A 25,324-nucleotide genomic window follows, 5' to 3' on the forward strand; every position below is an offset into this window, starting at 1 on the left:
TCATCTACCCGACAACAGATGGAGCCAGTGGCATCAAGTTTCTTACTAACGTTGGTAGTTTTTTGCCGGCTATAAACAAAGTTAATAGGTAATAAACATTTATAAATGCGCCAAATTGTAATATAAACCCGTTGTAAAAAATGTGTCATCTTAAATAGTTCTGTGATTACCGTTGCAGGTATGTTCTGTGAGTTAGAAGTAATTTATTATGAATTGTTAAAAATAAATAAAAGTTAAGTTACAAAACCAAAACAAAGTTACTCAAAAAAAGAAAAAAAATCTTATTAGAACATCCTGTACGCTAATATTAAAATCAAGGACTCATTTCCATCTTTTTTTCCTAAACATTAAGTTTTCCGACTGAATGGTGATACATAAAACAACTACACATGTTTCGTTACAAGTGTTTTTTAAGTACCCAAATTTATAAACTACTTACAGTAATAATAAATTACCCAAATTTTTTGAGACTTAAAAATATTAAAATGCAAAAACCTATCCCAAGTTCATTGTCTATTTTAGAAGATTTTAGACTACAAAAGAAAGTAAAAAGCCTATAATACATACATTTATTTGGAACATTAATGGAATGTTAAGATTTAAATATCTAGGTAGGTAGGTACTAAATATTAATTCATATGATATAAAATATCAAAGAAACCGAAACTTAAATAACCTAATATGAACGGTGATGATGTGCGTTTAGTTTATTGTAGAGTCACAAATTAATGTCCATCATAAAATTGAATACTTAAGTATTCGCTATTAATTAACGGACAGAATATGCGGAATTACAGATTAGAACGGTGCCTCTCGAATTATTATCATAATTAGGAATCAAAATGTCTCTGATAGCATCTCTGGCCGCGGTCTCGCCGGGTAGGTCACCAATTAACATTCAATTCCGTATTTATGGGACGCGATCGTATGCCAAAATAAGTAATTCAAATACCTTTAACTCGGTGAAGAGGTAGTTTAATTTAATATCTACAACATCAGAGCTAACGTAAACGGTGAAAAGAAAATGTTTGCTGAAAAGTGCAGATTTGTAAATTTCCGCAGGAATAGCATGATCGCGCGCCGTCGGCGGGCGGCATCGGAGGCGCGGGGGTCGGGGCGCGGGGCGCGGGGGCCGGGGCGCGGGCGCGGGGCGGGCGGGGCGGGGCGCGGTAATTACATCGTCATTAGGCGGCGGGCGGCGCTGGGCGGGGCCGCCCCTCTCCGAGCCGCGGGCGCGCGCAGCGGCGCGGCGCGCCACAGTCCGCTCCGTGCCGCCGCCGCGCACGCACGCGCATGTCGCTCGTATTCAGTGTCGGTGATGTGAGGTGGCCCCCGCCGCTGCCGCAGCGCCGCGCGTTTAACGCGCTAGTTTCGCGAGTCCGAGCGCCAGTTGAAGGCTCGAAGGCCTTCGAGCCGGCAAGACGCCGTCCACCGTGGATCTGAGGTACGGCGCCATGGCGGCGACCACGTACATGCCCGGCGAGCTGGACCTGGGCCTGGGCTATCACGCCGCGTCGCCGCGCAGCGCCGAGCCCGCCGACATGAAGTACCAGCACCACCTGCAGGCGGGCGGCTCGCCCTCGCCCGGCGCGCCCGTGCTCAATCCCTGGGCGTCGCTGCCGCCCGCCGACCCGTGGGCCGTGCACTCGCACCACGCGCACGCGCACCAGCCCGACGTGAAGCCGCCCGCCGGCGCCGGCCACCACGCGCACGCGCACGCGCACGACGCGCGACACCTGCCGCACCACGCGCACCACGCGCACCACGCGCACGGCTGGCACGCGCCCGTCGTCTCGGCGCACTACGGCGCGGCCTCGCCCGTGCCGCTGCACGCCGGCTACGGCATGCCCATGCATCAGCACCATATGCTGCGCGACATGCAGCCCAGCCCGCATCTGCACGCGCACGCGCTGGACCGCGACGCGCCCGAGGAGGACACGCCCACCAGCGACGACCTGGAGGCCTTCGCCAAGCAGTTCAAGCAGCGCCGCATCAAGCTCGGCTTCACGCAGGCCGACGTGGGCCTCGCGCTCGGCACCCTGTACGGCAACGTGTTCTCGCAGACCACCATCTGCCGCTTCGAGGCGCTGCAGCTCAGCTTCAAAAACATGTGCAAGCTGAAACCTCTGCTTCAGAAGTGGCTGGAGGAGGCCGACTCCACCACGGGCAGCCCCACCAGCATCGACAAGATCGCGGCGCAGGGCCGCAAGCGCAAGAAGCGCACCAGCATCGAGGTGTCCGTCAAGGGCGCGCTCGAGCAGCACTTCCACAAGCAGCCCAAGCCGTCCGCGCAGGAGATCACCTCGCTGGCCGACAGCCTGCAGCTCGAGAAGGAGGTCGTGCGCGTCTGGTTCTGCAACCGGCGCCAGAAGGAGAAGCGCATGACGCCGCCCAACACGCTGGGCGGCGAGCTGCTGGACGGCATGGCGCACGCGCACTACGCGCACGACGCGCTGCACGGGTCGCCGCTGCCGCACGCGCACGCGCACTCTCCCGCGCTGTCGCCGCAGCACCACCACGTGCCGCAGGGCGCGCACACCCTGGCCGCGCACTAACAGTTCGCCCCGTGGGCGCCGCCGAGGCCCTACTACGCGGAGCCGCACTAGCGCCCGCGGGACGACCGCGCCCAGCGCCCAGCGCCCAGCGCCCAGCCGCCCAGCCGCCGGGGCTTGTACATACGCGATACGCGATCCGCCCCCGAAGCGAGGACTGTGGACCGAACAGAACACGAACTTTCAGTTGTTCATTATAGTTTCGTCGCGCTCAGTGAAGTCATTAATTAATTATGTGAGTAATGTTAAGATCGAAGCCAGTAATCGTTTGTACTTCGTCTCGCGCCGAGGTTCGTCCGGGTGACGACAGTGATCAGATATTGTTTAGCTAGATAGTCTAATTGATACTAAGAGCTTACCGCGAGGAGCCCGGCGCGCGGGCGCGGGCGCGGCGGCCGGCGCCGGACAGCGGTAAGTACGGCGCGGCATTTCCGCGACACTGTGCGGCACGGCACGGCACGGTGCGGCACCGCTGCTCTGCCGTGCCGTGCCGCACGGCGCCGGACCGGACGGCTGTCGGCCGCCGGCCGCGCGGCCCTAGCGCCTAGCGCCATTCAGTTTTGTAAAGGACGATTTCATCGAATTTATTTATAGATTATAAATTAACGATGTTCATACATGCCTACCTGTCAGTAGGGAGTCATTGTGGTGTGGATTAAATTTAAATTGTTGCTATTACTGTAAATTTATGATTAGTGATGAGGACGAAAGTAAAAAATACGAATCGGGTCGAAGCTTCGTTTTGTAAAGGAATACGAGTGAGTCAATAGGTGCAATTTTGTTTAGTGTTAAATGAAACGGAGCGGCGCGCCCGCCAGGCCTAGGTCCCACGCATAATTTATTGACAAAATATTATTAAAAGATGCAGACACGATGCCAAAATGGTTTTATTCCTGTTTTTTACTTGTTTTGTTGTTTTTTTTCGTTTGTATGTATTTGTGGCCAACCTTGGTACTTAATACTTGTAAAAATAGGTATTTTTTCTATATAAAATAATGTACCTACGACGTATATGATGATATATATTAAAAAAGTTCTTTATAGAAATCGAAAGATGGAAATGAGTTTTATTGCACGCGCCCCGCCTGGCTGCATGCTAGCCCGCCGCGGGGCGCTCGCTTGCGAACGTCCTCGGTGTACTTCATAATTAACGAACAAAACTAGTAATAAAAATGTTTTATAATTATCTAAGTATTTAAATAAAACAGAGTAATATTTTAAAAGAGACTATTTTTTACACATCCCGGTCAATAGGTCACGTAGCAGAGCGCGAGGTACTGTCGCAGGCGGCAGGTAGACGGTCCAAAACGAGTCGCTGGTGAAAAAAATTAACTGACACATTCGTTGTTTCGCGTCGGGATTCGAAAAAGGTTTTGTAGGGTCACTGACGTTTTTTATTTACAAAGCAACGATCCCGAGAACCGCGCTGACGTTCGTTTAAAGTACTGTTATTAATTGAGATTTGTTTATCATTTAAATTCCAAGTTTTTTCTTGTTAGGCTTTTGAAACTGCGATTTTTTATAATTTGGATTACAATTAATAGAAATTTAGGTAAGACATACAATTAACAATTTAATCACTGGTTTTAAGCTTTCGTTAAACTAAAACTAAAATGATTTGGTATTTTTAAAATGTGAAGTACCTAAATATATAGGCATTTCTGAACATACTTACCGACACACACCTACTCTTCATCTTTGAATATTTTTCTTATTTATTCGCCATAGTTATTTCAGTACCAGCTGTACACGGTATTGAATGAAATGAAATGATTTTAGACAAACTGAACTACTTTTCCTTGACATTTCTTTTTCTACCACCTATTTGTTGTGTTATTTCGTAAATTGTTTATATTTTGTAACAATTTGATGATTACTATGTTTCATATCAAAAATATGCTGCATATATTCTGACATGAGGTTTTAGACGTTGTCTAACAGGCATATAACATTTTAACATATTTGCGTGAGAGACATTGTTTCTTTTGCATGTTTAAATCCATAATTTAGTACCTAAATAGTTCTATTCACATTAAACGTAGAGAAACCTACTCGTAGGTATTTAATACCTTAATTTATACACTGCGTCCTAATCAAGTACCTACCAAAAACCATTTGTTTGTACAAACTGAATCTGTTTCTTGAATTCTGAACTTCTACTTTAGATCTGACAACTTTTCTATACCTATTAGGTATTCACAATAATAACAGGTTTTACTATGCCATCTTATTAATTAGAAGACACAGAATCCTTCGATCCAGGTAGGTACATTTGAAAAGCAAACCAACAAGATTGGTGCACAGGTACGAAATGCACTAGTTTTCATCACACCTATTTTCATAAACAGGATTTTAAATATTCATTCACGTTAGCATCAATTCTGAATTAGGAGTCTAGTGATTTGATAGGTACTAAAGATTTCAAGTTACATTTTCAATGTGGATAGGAACGTGATTTTTGGATATACCCGCGCTTATTTAATTTGTATTAATACGTACTGTTTGAATTTAGCTTAAGCTTACATCGTAATCGTTTATGATTTGGGTTATATATGAACTTTAAATTAAACAACTAACAGGGCATTAAGCTTGCTTGTCAGTAGGATTAAAAGTGATGTTAATAGTTAACAATAATCTAGTCGCTGTGTTGGTTTATTTTGTTTTTAGTCTTGAGCAGTTTAAAGATTAGTTGGTTGTGCCGCCGGCCCGCGCCCGCCGTAACGCAAACGCGTTCCTTTCGACTTACCCGCTTCTACCTATACATGTACCATTGATTAAATGTTACAATAACACGCTCATTTCTTTTTTCCATGTTACAACAATGTTTTACGTACACATCACATGTGCAAATAGGTACTATTAAATATGCCGCAGCATTATTTTGATGTTTGAATAAAACGTGTGCCATTGTTTGGTATTATCTCTCACATTACGTTTTTTATCAATGTGTGTAGGAATTAACACCTACCGACTGATATTTCCTCAAATTACAAAAAACATGCCAATATTTGTATAATTTTGTAAAGAAAAGAGTGTGGTTTTCTTTATACCTACCTACAGTCACTTAATAATATCTAAGCAGGTATACGAGTATAAACATCATAATTGATGCATTCAAAAAAAAGATACAAATTTATAACTCAGGGTTTATATTTCTGTGCATGATTGCGCGTAACTCCTTTTGATTGACATTGTTTATACTACTATGCTATCTTTGGTAAGGATTTACGTAGAAAATGGTCAAGCGTGAGTCGGACACTGTCACTGTCATATCATTATCGTTATTATGAAGTAGCAAAACACCGAAAAGACAACACGTTTATAGTTTCCTAATTGTTAACTTTATTTTGTTTTTCTTATTTGTTGCCATAGCTTAGGTACCTACACATTGTGAAATTTCAAATGTTTACTTGTTGTTCTCATTACGGTTTTAAACATACAATCCTGTGTTAGACGAACAGACAGACAGCGGAGCCTCAGATAGGGTCCCTTTGGCGTTTAGCAGAACTTAAAAAACGCCTAATATTTCAAAAACAATTTTCAGAAACTTGTTCTTCAATGACATGATAATATTGTGTAATTTTTAAAAACCATCAAGTTCTAAAATAAGGAAGTGAATGCCCTCAACTCAGAACTCAAAACCTCAATGAAGATTTACTGTATCCTACGTGTTTCAGTCTGTCAAAGTGATAACTTCACATGAATAGTTTGTTTATGCAAATTTCTCTCTTGATAGGAGTCTATTAGTTCTTTTAATGCATATAATTCGTACCGTTTGTTATCTGCCGTTGGTTACCCGGCTTAGCTTACATAACAACTGATGAGCATCCAATAAACTGTTGATTATAACTGATTATATATTCATCCATAAGCGAGCTTTACTGTAACCATCTAAAAGTTTATAGCACACAATTGGACTTTCTTTCTGTTAATTTTTTTATGATTTAACATGAGTAAGTTATTATATTACGTCTCTTACTTTATGTATTTGATTCATATACGATGAATTCGGAAATTGATTCACGCAGATTTCACTCATTTAAGGATTTACAGAGATAAAATATCTAGTGGAAAAGGTTTGTTTTTCAAAACTAATTTACTTACTAATACTTTGTCTGCGAAGAATTCTTTCACCCACGAGAACTATGTTTTTTTTCCCGGAATATCAACTATTCTGTATCCTCTTCTGTCAAGTACTTTAAGCCTGAAAGCATAACAAACAAATGAAAGCAATTTTAAAAGATTCAGTTAGAATTTAATAAGTTCCACATCCTTTTTTTTGTACCAGCGATTAAAAATATAAAAAACCGGCCAACAGCGTTTCGGGTAGGCCCGAAATAGGGTTCCGTAGCCATTACGAAAAAATTAAGTAATATTTTTCTAAGGATTTCGTATTTTTAACGGAATATTCCAAGTTTAGGTATATTTTATACCTTAGGCTGCTATTTACTCTTAAACTACTATTAATTCTCAAGAAAACTTAACCGTTATAGTTTTCCTTGTAAGTTTAATATACTTACTACCATCCTGAATTTTTTCAAATTTTTCCTTAGAGGGGGGGACGCTCAATTTTAATGAAAATTTTCACTTTAAAGTTGAATATTTTGCAAACATATCACTGAATCGAAAAATCGTTTTAGCAACTCCTAATGGTTTTACAAGACCTATATAAGGATAACCCACACTACAAGGTTGGATGAGAAAAAAAAAACACCCCCACTTTACGTCTATGGGAGGTACTCTAAAAAAATTTTTTTTACATTTTTATTGTACCATTTTGTCGGCATAGTTTACATATATTCGTGCTAAATACAGCTTTCGAGCATTGATAGTCTTTGAGCAAAGCCGCGGACGGACAGACAAACAGACATAGCGAAACTATAAGGGTTCCGTTTTTGCCATTTTAGCTACGGAACGGGCTATTAACAAGCACTAGCAGTGCATACGAGTACATTTTGTCAACATCATAATTTACGAGTAGTTAGCACTTTACGCAGTCGGTTTCCATCCTGTACCTACTTCATATAACTCATTATCTTCTCATCATTCTGTAACGATTTACATTTCAAAGAAATGGGTACTTTCGATTTGTCATTTCTTAGTAAGTCTAGATACGTATAACACCCTACATAAAATGACAGAAAGAAACACAAACAAACCATCCAGATCTAGTCTTCGAGTCGCGCAGCTCGGACTGCTCAATCATGTCACAGCTTTCTCCTGTCAATAGCTTGCCAATAAAAAAATGTAAGGAGTTAGTTTTTCGCATCAAACACAGCCACAGCGTGTATGCGTACGCGCAAAAAACTGTCGTGTCGCGGGCAGCGGCCGGCGCGGAGGGACCAAATAACATTCCTGCCCGCTAATGAAGCGCAGCAGTGAAACCTCATCGCAAAAATGACATTTACGGTATTTTCTGACAGTTCTTGTATTTTGACGATTTTATTGCGTTATGGTTTACACCTCGCTTGACGATGAGGACTATACTTGGCGATTCTAACAATTATTAAAAGCGCGACAGTTTGTGATTGTGCGTGTTTGTTTGTCTATTTCACACTAAAACGACTTACCAGATATTATTACCTACCATTTAGGTAGAACCTAAATCTATCTTAATTTTAGATAATAGATAACTGGACCTCGGGAATAAGACATAGGCTACTTTTTATTCCAATATTCCCACGGGACTGATACGCGCGCGTGTTCTTCATACAACGTAAATGAAGACGAGCACGACGTAATTTCCGGGAATTTCCGTGGAAAATTAATAAAATCCCGGAATTTTAGTCTAACTGCGAAACCTATTGGTTCATGCGAACGAAACTGCGTCCTAAAGGGTAGTGAAATAATAAGCGATAGTGACGCTGATGAGATCAATAAAGCGTAATATATTGATCTAAGTAAACAGCTGACCACTCAGTTTAGGCCTAACTTTACGTGTATTATTCTTGTAATCCATGTTTGTTTTTTAAAGTTCAAAATTACGATACTATTACGATGAGAGATAATTCATTCGCCGTTTTGCTTCTTATTAATAACAATGAAGTTTTGGCTCCGTTCAATATTAATGAAGACAACAACAACCGTTTGTCGCTGTATTAATATTATTTTGGCGTGACCTTTCATTTTGATTCCGACATCCAAGCGTTACTCCATGCATTATTAATACGTTAGCAATCAACCCTGACTTAATGAAAAGTTTTAAAGCAATTATATATCATTTATGCGCATACGTTTCAACGCTATCACATTCACTTAATACTGTCTGCAGTTTATTTATATCGTCGGGTTACTCGACCGAAATCAAACTCTTTTACTGCTAGGTAACTACATAACTGTTGCATCCTAGTTAGTTATGAAATGGTACAAAAAATGGTGAGTTTCGTGAAATCGTTGGGACAAATGTTTCTATGTAGTGATTTGCATGACACTGGGCGGCAGACAATGCCGGCCGCCGTCGCTCGACGCGGATGACGCGACATGACATTTATACGTTTTTTTCTTAAAAATCGTGTGTAGTAACAGAGTTTTCTATTGCTTAAAAATCTTATGTCAACTGTGGCACGAATACGTCCTTCCTGCCAATTATGTATGTAGACGATATAATTGATAACGGTTTTTTTTTCAATATAAGCTTAACTTGTTGGTTGTCTTTTCTGATAACTGTTGTTGCAACGTCACGCAATCTACCTATGTGTGCCAAATTTTAAGACGATCCGACTGAAGTCGAAGTGGTAGTGGGTGAAATACTTAGGTGCAACATGCAAGATTTGATCTAAACAAACTGGCTAGTTAAAATAACGTAGTCTAAAAGAAGACATTTTTATGCAAGTTGTTTTGCTTATTACACTTTTGCTAGTTGTGTTTTTGTTGTTATCTATATATGTACATATATCACCTGCATACAATATGTATCAATCAAGTCAATCCGATTAGTAGGAGCGGGTCAGATTTGACTGGAATAACGCTTTATACATGAAAATAGTAGATAGGTTTCTAAAACGTTTAAACACGACTCGTTTGTTTGAACGGTTGGTTACGTCGCAATCAGTCAAAGAAGTCTTTTTTTATCGACAACGCTCGGTGTCATCGATGCTGGCGCGGTAGCTGTGTGCGCTCAAGGCTCTACACGCGTGCGTGTGTGCGTGACGCCGCCATTGTTCTGCGGAGCCTTCGCCGATAACCGCTTCCCAAATGTACTCAATACCTATGTACTATCGGTAGCCGTTTTCCAAATGTAGACAATACCATTGTACGTATAGGATAGATAACAATGTATCGGTGACAAAAGGAAATTGAGCCGTTTATGTCTTTAACGAAAGTTTGCCTGTTTTTTAGAAGTTGGACTGTTTTAGTAGTAGTGTTTAATTTAACACCGGTACTCTGAAATTTCAGTACTTAATTTTGTAATTATTTTTGAATTCTAGGCAACAGGATAGCAACCTGTCACTATTGTACCGTTTTTGTCAAAATTAAAACCTAAAATTGCTAAAAGTGGCTCCGAAGCGGTACCGTTCCGTGTGCTCTGCCTACCCTATTTGGGAATACAGACATGATACTTGTGTGTGTGTATGTGTTATGTGTTTCTGTACCAAATGATGTTCATCGAGCCTCTACTACTTAGCCTCCGCAGACATATCACGGGGCAATGCCTTTTGATAGATACTTTTATAATTTTCACCAAGTGTTTATTACTATAGCGTCGAGACTATTATAAGAAATAATGAAAAATAAAGTTATAAACCAAAAGGGACAGATTTATCTACGTGTTTTTGACGTTTATTTTCGGTTTTACCAGTGTCAATGGGTAGGTATTGAATGGCTACTATAAAAACATCTAAGAAACTCTTAGTCACTTTTGTGTCTGACTCGTACTTGACTGTTAAAGTAAAGTTAAAGTAACAAATAAAACCTATTGTCAAGTCTGATTTAATAATAAACAAAGATTGTCATATATTAGTTATTTCAGTGTTTTTTTTAAGTATTTCAGTGTTTATTTTAAGTACAGAACAATTTGTACTGTTACTTTTGAAGCTGCTAGGATTCCATATAATAATGGAATAGTTGAGCGGAGTGATTGATCGGAGGCATTGGATGCGCGGGCGCAGGTCCGTCACCAAACAGGGAACTAATTAAAGCGCCGAGCAGTGACACGCGTATCCACTTTCCTTAATTGTTTATTTATTCAAACTGTGAAATATCTTTCCAATAAAATATTTAAATGTGATAATAACACAACATCCTTACATAACACTCACTTTCATACATAAATTCGGATTGATGGATGCCAATGGCTGCGCGGAATCTATAAACGTGTTAAAAGTGTCAAATGTCTGACAATTGACACGAGTTTATATCAAACTAGTTGTTGTCTGCAGCTATGTCTGCGTCACTCGGGGACTTTGTGCTTTCCCGACAAAAAGTAGACAGTATTAATCTGGAATAGTGTACTTTTCTACTAGTGAAATAATTTTTCAAATCTGTTCAGTAGTTCCAGAGTTTACCCCTACATACAAATAAACAATGTAGAGCTCTTATTAGTACTAGCTTTTACCCGCGGTTTCGCTCGTGTGAATCAATAAGATTGAAATTCCAGGTACTAAATTAGATGTAATTAAATGTGAATATCGAAATAAATAGTAGCCTAAGAGTTTCTGCTATCTACGTACCAAATTTAATCCAAAGTCCAGCCATATTAGCATGAAATAGAAATAAACATGTACACCACTCAATCCAATCATATTTATAATATTAGTAGGTAGAATATACATATTCACTTCTTCGATACCAACCGTAAAAGGTAAAAGCAAGGTAAGAACATTATAATTCAATTAAAGATTTGATTTACCATTCAACATTGGTCCGATGTGTTCCGATTAGCAACCGGCGGCGGAGCGGGAAGTCAAACTTTAGAAGTACGTTGGAACCGAAAAATGCGTTAATTATGAGTGACGGGCCACGCACTTGTTGAAATAATTAATTGGCGATTGTCAATTAGACGCATATTGACGGCCGGCGCAGCTGCCGGTCCGGCCGTAGCGTGTAGGTTACTTCGCTGTCAGTTTTTCTGCGGCTGCCGTAAAATATGTTTAAAAAAGCCGGGCTCGCGGCAGGTGCGGCCGCGGTGCTGCCTTTATCAGCGTGCATGTTTTATTAAATTTATAGGTTGTACGGTTTTGGTAGCGCCCCGAGCGGTCCCGCCGCGCCCGCGCCTCCCCCGCACTATCTTGCCCTTTTCTGTGACATTCGTTTTTTCCTCCACACCTGATGCAGAGAAAAAACTTAGATCGATTGCCGTTTCTAATGCGCGTGGACGATCAAGTTTGTTTGTAGGATTCGCCGAAAAATACGGTTTTTTGGTGTAGGCTGTTTGTCACGGACGTGACAGAGATGTCGGCCGCTCGGCTGTAAATTAACTGCTGTCACGTTGTCGATTAAAAATAATAAGTAAAGTATTTTCCACGACGGATTATGAGCGGAAACATTCTTAGCATTTTGCGTTAATCAGACCCAACACGACACTAATTTTGAGTTATGATCATTTAAATTATTTATAAGTAATCTGATTTGACAATGTCCTTAGATAAATCAAATACTTTTGATTACCTACCTGTATATTTATTTATAGGTTTACTAGTAGGTACTATTCTGTAGTTTTTTTTTTACTAGCCTACAATAGTGTCTCCAGTAATGTCTCTTGATCTCCACATCTCCCGGTTCAACGCAATGTCAGGCCAATCCTTTGCATACGCATCTAAAGTTTTGTTTATTTTTATCTCTTTTTACAAGCATTTTTTACTCGCAAAGTTTGTTTGATAGAGTCAAATCTCACAATTTGAATTTCACTCTTTTTAGGTAGGTTTTTTTATTATTATTGATTGACTTATTATTGTTTTTCAATTGAAAAGATATGTATCTATGTATGTTATAAGGTGTGTATCTTGTTTGAATGAAAATCGGATAGTTATATTGCTGTACAAATCGAAGAACTTTTTTGCCAAATTACTTATTACATTGTACAATTATGTTACATTGTCTAAGTTGGTACCTACTTACTTATTTCTGTTATGCTGTTATTCTTGCATAAAGTAACCAATAGAAATTATATACAAGGTGTTAATTAAATAACTGAAAACTAGAAAGTAGTTTGCTCAGACTCGAGAGTAGACTCGATTACAGTATGTTTTTAATTAGATTGTGTTTGTGTTTTTAAATCCCTTTTTGATTGTGCCCAGTCTAAAAGTAGCGACTGCAACAGGCGCCAATTAAAAGATTTAGCGAGGTTGCATACTATTTCGATAATTTAATACTAGCTGTTTTGCTGTCAATGTATTATTTTCTCTTAAAAACGTCAAAGCGCAATTATAAATACAAATAATTAGTGTAGAGTTAGAAATTAAGTACAATTACTGACTTAGCAAAACACACGAATATCTTTTAAAATAATGAAGGTATTCAACAATAAATGCAATCAACTGACTTAAAATAAAAAACATATTTTTGGGGTGTCTGAGCTTTTCAGTTATTTAATTAACACCTTGTATATGTACCTATACTTAGCGAACTGAATCCCTGAAGCCTGTACACGTGTAGATCAAAAAACACAATAAACGATTTGAATTTGAACGAATAAACAACAACAAAATAGACCTACTTGCTCAGTTGCGAAACTAAATGAAAATCAAGGAAACTTAGTGTTACCTTCAGTTTAAAAAAACACGTTCGTAGAATGTATCCTCTTAATAACTGCAGCAAAGTTATTCGTCGTTTATTGACGTGATGTTTAACGAGTCACATTTTGTCTTTATTGGCTGTTAAGCGCGTGCTTAAATAAACTGCTGAGATCAATGTCAACAAATACAAGTAAAGTTAAAAATAACTTGTTACTTACCGTAAAATGTTTGGACTAATTTAAATAACAATGTTATGCGACTGCTGGTGGTATAAAAAAGTGACACGTAAAAGAGCCTTTTGTTGTCTACCTTTAGAACGTTTTGATTTTGACTAACCGGGACGGGTTTAGTTCATCAAGCCCAACATATTTTAAAAATCAAAACTTGTTGTCCGGCTGGATCTGTCATGAGTTCACTAATGTCTATCCAGAACATTTTTCTTACAAATTATTCATTTCACAGATGTTTCATTTGGTCAAATTAATTTTATTTTAAAACTGTAAATGTTTTAGGATTTATATAAAACTAACCTAACCTATAGGGTTCTACACAATGGTCTTGAAATAAATCCTGTATAGTTCACAGTTTAAGAATTAAATGTATTTGGCCAAATGAAACATAATGTGAAACAAATCATTTGTAATTTTTTTTTGGCGAAACGAAAGAATATCTCTGCTATGCAATGTTTGATCCAGCTAATTACTATAGAATATTTATGTTAGTCGGATAAACAGTAGTAGGTAGAGGTATTAACAGAGTGAGTGAGTTGTATTTACAGATTTGCAACTTGCGGAAAGTTTCCAAAAGTTGGAAATTTCTGGAAATTTTTACAAGAAATATAGGAAATTTAAATTTGAAACGGAAAGTTTTAATCCCCATACAAAATTGTGAGAAGTTTCCGAAATTTTCCTATGCGAAAATTCCGCAATTTCAGAAACTTTCCTTTGGCACATCAGTAGTTGTATTAAAGTAATCACAACCAAGTGGCCAATAGGGTGAAATCAAACTGATAAAGTTAGCAAAAAAAGAAAGTGGAAAGTCAATTTAATGTACTTATAAAGTTTTAATAAAGATTGTACTTTTAGTAACATCGATTTAGCGATATTAGTTGGATTTCCTAGACTTTTGTGCAAAGAAAATGTACGAATGTAGAGGGGATGAACTAGTTGGGTGAAATGAGGAGACGATACGGACATATGGATTATGAAATTCTGCTATATTACTATGGCTAACATTTGTAAATCACATAAGACTGAATGAAATGAATAAAAACATCTTATACGAGTACAAGGTGGGTCCTGCAACAGGAGCAAAAAATTAAACCACAGCTTCCACTCTTCATCTTGAGCTAATTTTGTTCTATAACTTGTATTATGATTTTTATTATAGTTTAATTGGCCAAGCAATGTATTGCGAAGTCCGTCATTTTGTTATATGATGGGCGATTTCATTTAGACTATTGGATGCCGTACATTGAAAATACCCATTAATGTGTTTGGAATAAACAATTTGATAAAATTACTTAATTTTTGAAAGTTGCAGAGTTAAAGTTGTTCCATTTGAGTAGCAGAACCTGTGTTTTACTTTTTTTCACTCACGGCTCTCGGCACTCGGCTCACCCGGTATACTATAAAAAGATCCTTCTTAATAGTTGCTAATACTTATAAACGGGATAGCGAGTTTGTTTTGCTTTCATGTCTTTACTACTGAACCGATTTCCAGGAAACTTTTTCGTACCTCATATTTGAAAAACGAAATAAATATCAAGATATCTTTATCGCAAAAAGTGAACTATACCTGAGGGTGAGAAACGAATTCTTTACAGACGAAGTCGCAGGCAACAACTAGTAACAAAAATAACAAAATAAGGAAAATCTAAAATTATACTTTCTATTTGACCTAGTTACTAGGAGCGTTGGCCTCAATAAAGAAAGATAAATATAAGCTTTTACTTGTTATATTTAGGAGCACATGCTTACTAACTATGACGTTGTCAAATCCTTAATAAGTTAAGTAGATATTGAAACTTGCCAATGGTGTTATGAAGTATTCATTTGAAATATTAAGCCGAGTTTAGACTTGCAAGAAAAATCGTGCAAGTTGCATTACATTGCGAGGCCGTAAAGCCAACGAGTTTGCAGTGGTTAATCGAGCGCTGCAATGTAATGCAACTTGCAGGATTTTTCTTGCAAGTCTAAACTCTGCTTTAGAAGTAAAAAAATAGTCTAGTTTTCTGTATTAATATTTCAATATTAATAACAAGATCAGATCAATGACCCATTAACGGCGGGTCGCCGGTTCGATTCCGGCGCGTGCGGTCAATTGCCAATTGTGATGTGGGTCAGGTCGGGGTCCGCTTGACCCCAAGGTAGACCCGTGATTGAACTAGCTAGACAAATAGCTGGCATAAGAAATACTGATGCAATTGATAGGTCTGTAGCGAATTAAAACGGATTTACGGTATTTGTAACTTAACAAACAGATTTTTAAATGAATAATGTATTTTTTTATACAGGATGTTAATCCTTAAGTGTAGCGAGGCGATTATTCTGTAAATATAATTGATAGCAGAAAACTATAAACTGCCATCAAAAGTACGCTACCTACTGAGTAAAAGCACATAACAAGCAAGTAAATTTTTAGGGTTCCGGAGCCAAAATGGCAAAAACGGAACCCTTATAGTTTCGCCATGTCTGTCTGTCTGTCTGTCCGTCCGTCCGCGGCTTTGCTCAGGGACTATCAATGCTAGAAAGCTGTAATTTTTCACGGATATATATGTAAAATATGCAGACAAAATGGTACAATGAAAAATTAAAATAAATTTTTTTTTTTAGGGTACCTCCCATATGTAGACGTAAAGTGGGGGTGATTGTTTTTTCTCATTTAACCCTTTACTATAGTGTGGGGTATAGTTAAATAGGTCTTTTAAAACCATAAGGGGTTTGCTCAGACGATATGTTTGCGAAATATTCAACTTTAAAGTTAAAATTTTCATTAACATCGAGCGTCCCCCCCCTCTAAAATCTAAACCGGTGGGTGGAAAAATTTCAAAAAATTCGGGATGGTAGTAAATATATCAAGCTTTCAAGGAAAACTATAACGGCTAAGGTTGCTTGAGAATTATTAGTAGTTTATGAGTAAATAGCAGCCTAAGGTATAAAATATACCTAAACTTTGAAGATTCCGTATAAATTACGAAATCCTCAGAAAAATATTAATAATTTTTTTCGTAATGGCTACGGAACCCTATTTTGGGCGTGTCCGACACGCTCTTGGCCTGTTTTTTTTTTAAAATAGTTTCGTAGCGTAGCTTTCACATCCTCGCAGCATAGCTGCATAGCACATCTCTGGTGGAAAGGCTATAGAAAATCCTTCGCCTTTCAACTAATAGCGTACTTAATGTATGCGAGCGTTTGAAGTTAATATTTGGGATATTTCTGTTTTTGTTTTAAGTTATTGATGTTATTTTACTCATTGGGTAAGGTACTTTCGATAGCAGTTTAAATTTTTCTGATATCTGTTATAGTTAGTTACAGAATAATCGCCTGGCTACACTTAAAGATTACACCCTGTATACACTTCTGTTTTTATATTGACAGTTTGTGATTAGGTTTACGGAATTTCAGTTAGGTGCTATGAAATTTCAATCAAGTCGGAAAATTGGAAGTATTTGAAAGTTTTAATCATGTTTGCAATATTTGCTTACTTTGTTTATTTTAAGTTTGTTAGATAAACAAATTTGAATAATAGACGTATTCAAATATTAAATATTACCTAAATTTTCTCATTCGTTCGTTATAATAACACTAATTTGTATTTTACCCAATAACACTAATAAAACCAAACTTACTTCGAAATTAACTTGCTAAAGCATTATTTTATATTTTTAATTTTCATGTTTCTTCCGGCGGTAGACATTATCGTCGATTAATCCCCAAAACCTGTTTCTTTGTAATCAGTCGTAAGGAATTATTTGTATTTATGTTTTTTTGTTAGTGGCGAGTTGTCGTTCATTGTGGCGTTCTAAGGGGGAGGCCTTTGTCCAGCAGTGGACGTCTTCCGGCTGATGATGATGATGATGATGTTTTTTTTCTGCACCTTCACGTACGCAACGTAACGTATATTATAATGCTCCTGTTTATGGTTTGAAATACTCAAATAATGAAACGTATTGCATGTGTTGGCACGAAACGTGCGAAAAAAATCATAACGACCGAGTTTAACTATCGATATAATTGACTCTTCCATCGCAATTATATCTACTTAAAGTCAGGCGATTAAATTGTCTGTTGATTTGTTAAATCACGGTTTCCCGCGGTTGTTATTAAACTGATTATTGCTGTTTATAGATAACGAGCTCATCTGATCTATTTATTTATTCAGCTAGTAAGTTTGTTTGGGTTACCTATCCTACAGTTTTTTACCAGTGTGTACAAGAGTTCGTCTCAGACTCTTGAAATCATAAATTGGTGTTTGCGATTCTGTTGGAAGATAATTTGTTTAAAATAATATTGTAGATTTATGTATGTGCATTATGTTGTTAGTATTTGTGGAAAATGTTGATCTGCAATTTCATTCAACGAAACGTCAGTGGCCTTTAAAATGTAAACAAATATTGGTTATAATTTAAGTACTTTTTTCAAACGTCAGTCCTTTTACAGAATAAATTAAAAATACAGTACTTAACCATTCAATTAATTCAAAATCGTTGCTATAAAAACGCGACTTGACTAAATTGTTTTAACATGAAACAGTAAATGGATATTTAATTTTTTTCTGCGACAGGGGCTGCAAACCTTCATAGATCATCAAAAATGTCCAGGAATCGATTATTAATATTTTTTACACTCGTTTGATTTTGATCCATTAACATTTTGAACGAGCGTTGTTGTGTTAAGTTATCTATCAGTTGAACGTGGTTAATATTATTTAACTTAAAGCCAAGTGGCTGATTTTGTTGACTATAGCATCTATGGGGTGATTTAAAGGATAGAGTGCGACAAATGAATCTTTAAGTTTTCCTTTCCTGTTTAGGTTAGCTTGAAAAGATCCCTTTTAGGGATAAGTTCGCCTTTGTACTTTTTTGTTTGTAGTTTTCTTTTTGTATTATTTTCGTGTTTTATGTACAATAAAGTATTTACATACATACATACAAATGTGGCAACTGTATCTTCAGTCAACAACGTAACCTTAGTATAAAAAAGTAACCATCAAGAATCAAATATTGTTTTATTACTAAATGAAATTAGCTGACAGGAAGTTCTGATAAAAAAAATACCGGGCAAAAATTTCAAGTTTCTAGGACAACCGGAAATACCGTAAGGTTTTTTAGTTACAACAAAAATGCAACGCAATGAAATTTGTAAAAAAAAATGACTGTCGTATCTCTTGATTGCGTTGAAGTTAATTTTTTTCGCTAATTCAAGGGGTATGTCGGAAATTTCTATCATCTGATTTCATTAAGTACTTAACTCATTGACACATTAGGGTAATCAATCACTAGAGAGATATTGGATATGTCATGAATTCATGAAGTTTCTTGCCACGTTTGGTGATATTAAATAATCAATTTAACAATTTAAAAAAATCTACATACACGTACATACTGGATTTGCCAAGAGTATGAAGTAATGTCTCTTCATACCAACAACAATAGCTGCTGCTACCTTTTTTGTTTTCAGTCATCACAAAAGCTGATTTTTTCCGTTTTGTTTTTGAAATTAATTATCAAGTTTTAGTTAAAATGTTTTCGTTTTAAATTAATTTCGGCCGTTATTTTGTGTATCTAATAAATGGAGATTTAATAATCTAGATTTTATTTTCACTGATAAAATATAAAAAATTGGTGGTTTTCGTTTCGAGAGTCTAGTTTTCGCTTATATTAGAGAATGGACTTGGTTAAATCGTGATAATTAACATAAATTAATTATAGTATAAAATTCAACACAAGAGCTCTACAATTTTAATAGGTACTAGGTATGCCAAGCTTTCCCGTATATTTTAAAAGATGATTGGGTTAGTTTGATTGAATACTCTGTAAATAGTCAAAATACCACCTACGGGACTTATCACGCTAACACACACGAGTAATATTTCTCGTCGAGGTAAATATTACTCGTGTGTGTTAGCGTGATAAGTCTCGTAGGTGGTATTTTGACTATGAGTGAAAATCACGAAAGTTTAAAATGTTATACCCCTGTAAATGTTTTTCAGGATTTTTCAAATGTGACACTTTCAAACATTCTGGTTAAAATCTTTACATGAGTGTCCATTCTAATTAACCCAATAACGCTGAAATATACCGGACGAATTAAAAAACCAACTTGTAGAGCTAAAATTGAGAAGTTTGTAAGTTACTACTTACTTAAAGCTTTTCCTTACAGTAATACGGCCCTTACTTTATTGACACACACACACACACACGAACATCACACCTGTATTCCCAAATGGGGTAGGCAGCGCACACGAAACGTTACCGCTTCGGAGCCACTTTTAGCAATTTTAGGTTTTAAGTTTGACAAAAACGGTACAATAGTGACAGGTTGCTATCCTGTCGCCTACGGTATACCTTAACCTGTATCCTCAGTCGCGCATTTTATTGACGTGACACGAAAATAACTATATGAGAAATAAAGTGGCGGTTTTAGAAGTCCTGTGATTATATTGGCTATAAAACTTAAGACCGAATAGTCAGTGTCACTCGTCACAGCTATGTAATAGGGGCATGCGGTTCAAGAAATACACAGTAGTCGAGCTTATAAAATCAAAACAGAAGAATCGTTATCATCAATTTTTTAACTCTGCTTCTTATCAAAAGCAGTTGTTAGCAAGTGTTTTCGACGTTAAGGACGAGTGAACTGAAGTTCCAGTCTTCAACTTAGTACATTCAACATCAAAACAAACTGGAACACTCACCAACTAAATAACCTGTAACGACACGTTTCTGCAAAGCTACATGCAAAACCTACTGCTAAGTTGGTGCTGACAATACTAGGTTTATTATATACAGTTGAGTACATAGCGTGTCCTGTACATAATGGTTCGTGCGGCCGCATGGAGGCGCCTTGACCGGCGTGGGAGCGTATTGGTCTGCAGGCAGGAGGTAAGACAAGATAGTGTAAGTACTTATGCCATAAGAACAAAGATTCATTCAATACATTTGCGTTTGACCACAGAAGTTGGCAGAGAATTCCACTCCTTAGCTGTCCGGAATGTTATTAGCAGGGGAATATCGAGATTAAATGGTTCCTTTATGTTATTCCGGCTATCTATACATCACAGTTCATCTAATCAGTCACTTAAAGCAGCGTTTCCACCAATAATATGCGAGGGATGTTTTTTTCATTAACCAATAGAAACGCTTCATTTACACATCCTCGCACAGCACATCTCCGGTGGAAACAGCTGAGTGGAGCGAGGCGAGGTAAATGACGCGTTTCTATTGGTCAATGAAAAACATATTCTTCGCAACACATCCTCGCACATCTCTGGTGGAAAGGCTGCTTTAATGTGAAGGAGTAACAAAGGATTGATGAGTCACGCATACTTGACCATGTAGTTACAGTTTTAGTTTGAAAAAACAAAAGATCGATTTTCTATTTCTTTTTCATTTGAATCTTCAGGAAAACGGAAAAAACCGAAGAGTCCCGAGTGACATTAACATTCTGGTCGTGTTGTGCTGTAGCTTTGTATACCTAAGTATCAGAGTAGGTCACTGAACAGATATTTTGACTGTACGACGTGTGACGACACACGTGGTGTGCTAATAACTTGCTTTATCACAAATTGTAAATACCTATTACGTTATGTATGTAATTTGCAAGTCATTATCACCTAGAACCGTTTTTACTTAAGTGTCAATGAACCTTGGTAAACTAACTTGTTTTCCAACGGAGCAAAGCGGAGCGGACAGCTGTTAAACGACTAATTAACTTATATGATTGGTCGGTTTTTGCACGGCTCCACTTTGGTGGCCCTAAGAGGGTCCTAATATGAAGCTAACCTGACTTCAAGAGCATCCTGATTACTTGACTATTTTGTCGTTTTCGAAAGCACCATCTAGTTGGCGTTGTAGAAGATTTAATTAAAGAATTAACTTTATGGTGTTCTAATTGTCTATCTATGAAGTGCTAGACTGGTTAAAGCTGCGGGCTCACGGTGGATGCAGGCCGCGTCCAACCGAGCCTATGTCCAACAGTGGACGTCCTGCGGCTAATATTATGATGATGAAAGTGCTCGACGTGTTGGCTCATATCGACAGTGAAGTAGGTACCAACATCTCCTAACTGATAAATCTCGAACATGCAATTTCAGAGGTTTAACCAGGGGGTGCTAAGGTCCTCAATTGCATGTCAAATGTCATTCAGTTAGGAGGTCTTGGTACTTCACTGTCGATATGATATTTATTATTATATACTAGTCGTCACCCGCGGCTCCATCCGCGTAGAATTCGGTTTTCAGTATCCCGCGGAAACTAGGTATGCAATTTTCCGAGACAAAAGCTATCCTATGTCTGTGTACCGAATTTCATCCAAATCGGTTCAGCGGTTTAGACGTTATGAAATAACAAACAAATAAATAAAGAAATAAACAAACATACTTACAAACTTTCTCATTTATTATATTAGTGGGATAGTGGTTCAAAATTCAAAATTCAAATCATTTATTCAGTAAATAGGCCGCAATGGGCACTTTAACAAGTCATTTTTTAAAATACCAGCGCTTTCGGAAAAACCATCATTGCCAAGAAGAATGCGCCGCAAGAAACTTGGCAGAAAGTCATTTTTTCAATATAAAATAATTACAAACAAAATACTAAATAATAAAAATACGAAATAATAATAATACAGGGATGTATGGGGTCCCTTAGTTACAAAACTAAACACTAACTATTATCTACCTAAAGTGTCACTTTTTGTATGAAGAAGTTAAAAATTACGCCAATTTGTAGCACTTGTTAGTAATTTTTGTGGTATCGAGGGCAGATCTGTAAAACAAGGTGATACTGGATTAAACTACGCCTCGTCTCAACTAGTTTTTTTGGCTTGACTATGCTTAGCGAAGTTTGGTTGCACGTGTAGGCAAGACGCAGTTTAACCGGTCACGAGAATGTCTAGGTACATTAAATAAAAATTCATTTAAACAAAACAAAGTCAAACTAAAAAAAAATACATTTACAACTCATACCAGGAAATTAAAAAAAACTTATTGAAGTACCTAACATTTTTTCGATTTTCTTGATATCGATGACTTCTTCCTCGATTTTCTTGCATGACCAACTCATAGATTAAGGTATATTTTATTGGACCTAAAAATACTGTGTAAAATCAATTCATAAATGTCTCAGATGTCTAACTCCTTGACACTAGTAAACAAAGCGAGATTACTTGCAGCAGCATAAATCCTAGACTGGTGCAACAATGCTAATTGTGACTGCTATTTATTGTTACTGCGCATGATTTATATCTTTACGTCATAAATGACTGGCAGTTTGATAAAACTTGGCGATTAACCAGTTGTTTATCTTTTTGGAAACCAATCCACTACTGCTGTCGGCGCCATTGCTCTAATGAAGTTACATTTAGTTTTCAACAATGTTCCGTTCTATTAATAAATTAAGAAAACTAAATGGGACCTTTTCAAGTAACCCCGCTAAGCCTAGAGTTCGACGGATGGACGCTAGGTTATATATAAGCGATGGTTATGCCTGCACAGTTCATTTGTGCAGGCATAACTGAACGTGTGTATGACATGATTCCTTGCCAGCGCAAGCAAAATTTGAACTACGCAAATTGATTATTTTTGTTATGGCTGTACCATCAGTTAAACCTAGCGTATGCATGCATGGTGAGAAAAGGAAGGCACATTAGGAGCAAGCTAGACCGTAGTGACCGATGGTCGATCCGTAACCACTCAATGTACCTACTTAAAGTTTTTGATTTCTATAGTTTTTATACTTGATTTCTATACTTTTACTTGAAAACCGCTTAAAAACCTTATTGAATATAAACTTTGTTTAGACAAGAGAGATATTTCTAAATCCAATAACGTTGCAGGGAAAGATGGTTAAATGTGTAAGAAGGAAGGGAAGCATCGAAGGGAAGAGACAATCTACCTAAATTTACCTGTCTTATATGGAATCGGCATGCATGGGTAAGGTAACGTAAGTATGTATAAAACCAGCAAACGTTAGTCAGTAAGAATTTGACGATAAGATAATATCATGCACCTTGTTACAATTCTTCCTTACTTGTAGAATCGTACCTTCTGCCTGATACGTTTATTGTTTTAGCGGAGTAGGTAAGTCCATACAAGGTGTCCTAAAATTAACCTAGGTACAACACTACTGTAAATATTTTTTTTATTATGGTTGACATTATTTTCACGAATTAAATGATGCCCAAAGCGCAGTGCGTATAAGGCGTTACTAAATTCAGAGAAAAAAAATGAAATATGTATACAGGGTGTTTAGTATAAATATTTCGACCACCTGCTGAAATATTCCAGAATTTTTAAAATACCTTGTATTGGATTGTAATCCTACTCATATTATATTTAGTTGCGAAAGATTGTATAAGTGTGTATTGTTAACTAGGTCCGTACTCCTTCACGCTAAAACGGCTGAACGGACTTCGCTGAAATTTGGTATGGAGATAGCTGAACCTCTAAAATAACACAAAAGCTACTTTTTATCCCGATATTCCCTCGGGATCGGGGATAAATCTCAAAATTTCAACCTGAGATTAGAGATAAGAAATTCGGTGCGGGTGTTTTGTATATAACGTTAATGAACACATCGTGAGAAAACACTGGGCTCCCCAAGCCCTCCTCTCATTCTAAGAGGGCCGGCCCAGCAGTGGGACGTACCTGTATTGGCTATCAAAATCATTTACTAAACCACCTCTACACCAGTAAAGCAAGTTGTCAATTGAATTGAACTGCACGAATCAGTCAGCCAGGAACATTACAGCCAGCCTGTCAGTTCACACTGCTATCACCACATTGCATTACGCTATTACATGTCTAGCAGGCAGTCTGCGTAATGAACATGACATCCTCCTAAGCCCATCAAACTCCCTCAATCAAAGGCTTGTAACGCTGAGCATCTAAATTGCAGTTGATATTCAATTGACTTCGTTGTTCGTCCGGTTTCCTGCGATTTGGCGGGCTAGACTGTCTGGCCTACACCAATTTTATTGTCTGCAGCCAGTCTGCGATGTGACGGCGAATTAGCTGCATTACGCTTGTCGTGTGCAACGACCGCGCCATGTAGATCGGGATTGATTCCCGGGAGAGTTCCGATCATAACTTATTGAGGAGTGTCAACTTTGTTGGTTGGTTTGAATCTTTCTATGAGTTTGGGAGTAAAGATTGTTTTGAAGTTATAAAATGTTATTTAAATAACAACTGTTTGGTCGATCTCGTCAAGTCTTGCGATACCATGGATAAGATTTTAAGCCCTTCAGTATGTTAGAGGCTACATGCACAGACGCTAGTTTTCTATAATAGAAAAATAGAACAAACAAAAATTTAACTATTATTATAATGCTATTTGTCATTTAGGGGCTGTTTCACCATCCATTGATTAGCGTTAACCGACGGTTAAACGTGATGCCGTCTCCGTCTATAACAAAACAAATAGAGACGGCATCACACCTAACCACCAGTTAACACAAATCAATGGATGGTGAAACAGCCCCTTAGTTTGCTATTTTTGTATACTGATTTAGAACTATTTCGTGACGCGCATTTTTAGTTTATGTTGTTTTTTCATGTTGTTACGAATTAATGTTTTCTTTATTTCTATTGATTTACAAGGTGTTCAAGTAGAAACAAAACAAAAACTTTCATATGAGATAGTAAATGCACTACAGAAGAAGAGTGACCATTCATCGTGGCGCTGTTTGATCAATGCAATGTTTTTCTGGCTGACGAAGATGGTGATTATGATGAGAATTTAAACACCAAGTTCAAGTAGTGTAATGTAGTAACTTGTATGATTACTAGCACTAAGTAGCTGTGTTTTTTACGATGCGCTGTTGACTCACAAGGCTCCGAAGACACGAATGACGTCAACACGCCTCCTGCCGTACGCATCAA

The 25,324-nt window shown here is 37.9% G+C and overlaps 1 protein-coding gene across 1 annotated transcript; it reads left to right on the forward strand.

The window, feature by feature from the left end:
* Nucleotides 1–1,370: 1,370 nt before the first annotated feature.
* vvl (ventral veins lacking) lies at nt 1,371–2,641 on the forward strand. Its single transcript, XM_074094878.1, has one exon. It carries the CDS (start codon nt 1,455–1,457, stop codon nt 2,553–2,555), a length of 1,101 nt encoding a protein of 366 aa, XP_073950979.1. The 5' UTR covers nt 1,371–1,454; the 3' UTR covers nt 2,556–2,641.
* Nucleotides 2,642–25,324: the final 22,683 nt, after the last annotated feature.

The sequence above is a fragment of the Choristoneura fumiferana genome, chromosome 12 (genome assembly GCF_025370935.1).
Source record: "Choristoneura fumiferana chromosome 12, NRCan_CFum_1, whole genome shotgun sequence".
NCBI classification, from domain to species: domain Eukaryota; kingdom Metazoa; phylum Arthropoda; class Insecta; order Lepidoptera; family Tortricidae; genus Choristoneura; species Choristoneura fumiferana.

Bases quoted from the DNA above. Each gene is read 5' to 3' on its own strand.
- vvl (XM_074094878.1), top strand. From the start codon at position 1,455: ATGGCGGCGACCACGTACATGCCCGGCGAGCTGGACCTGGGCCTGGGC.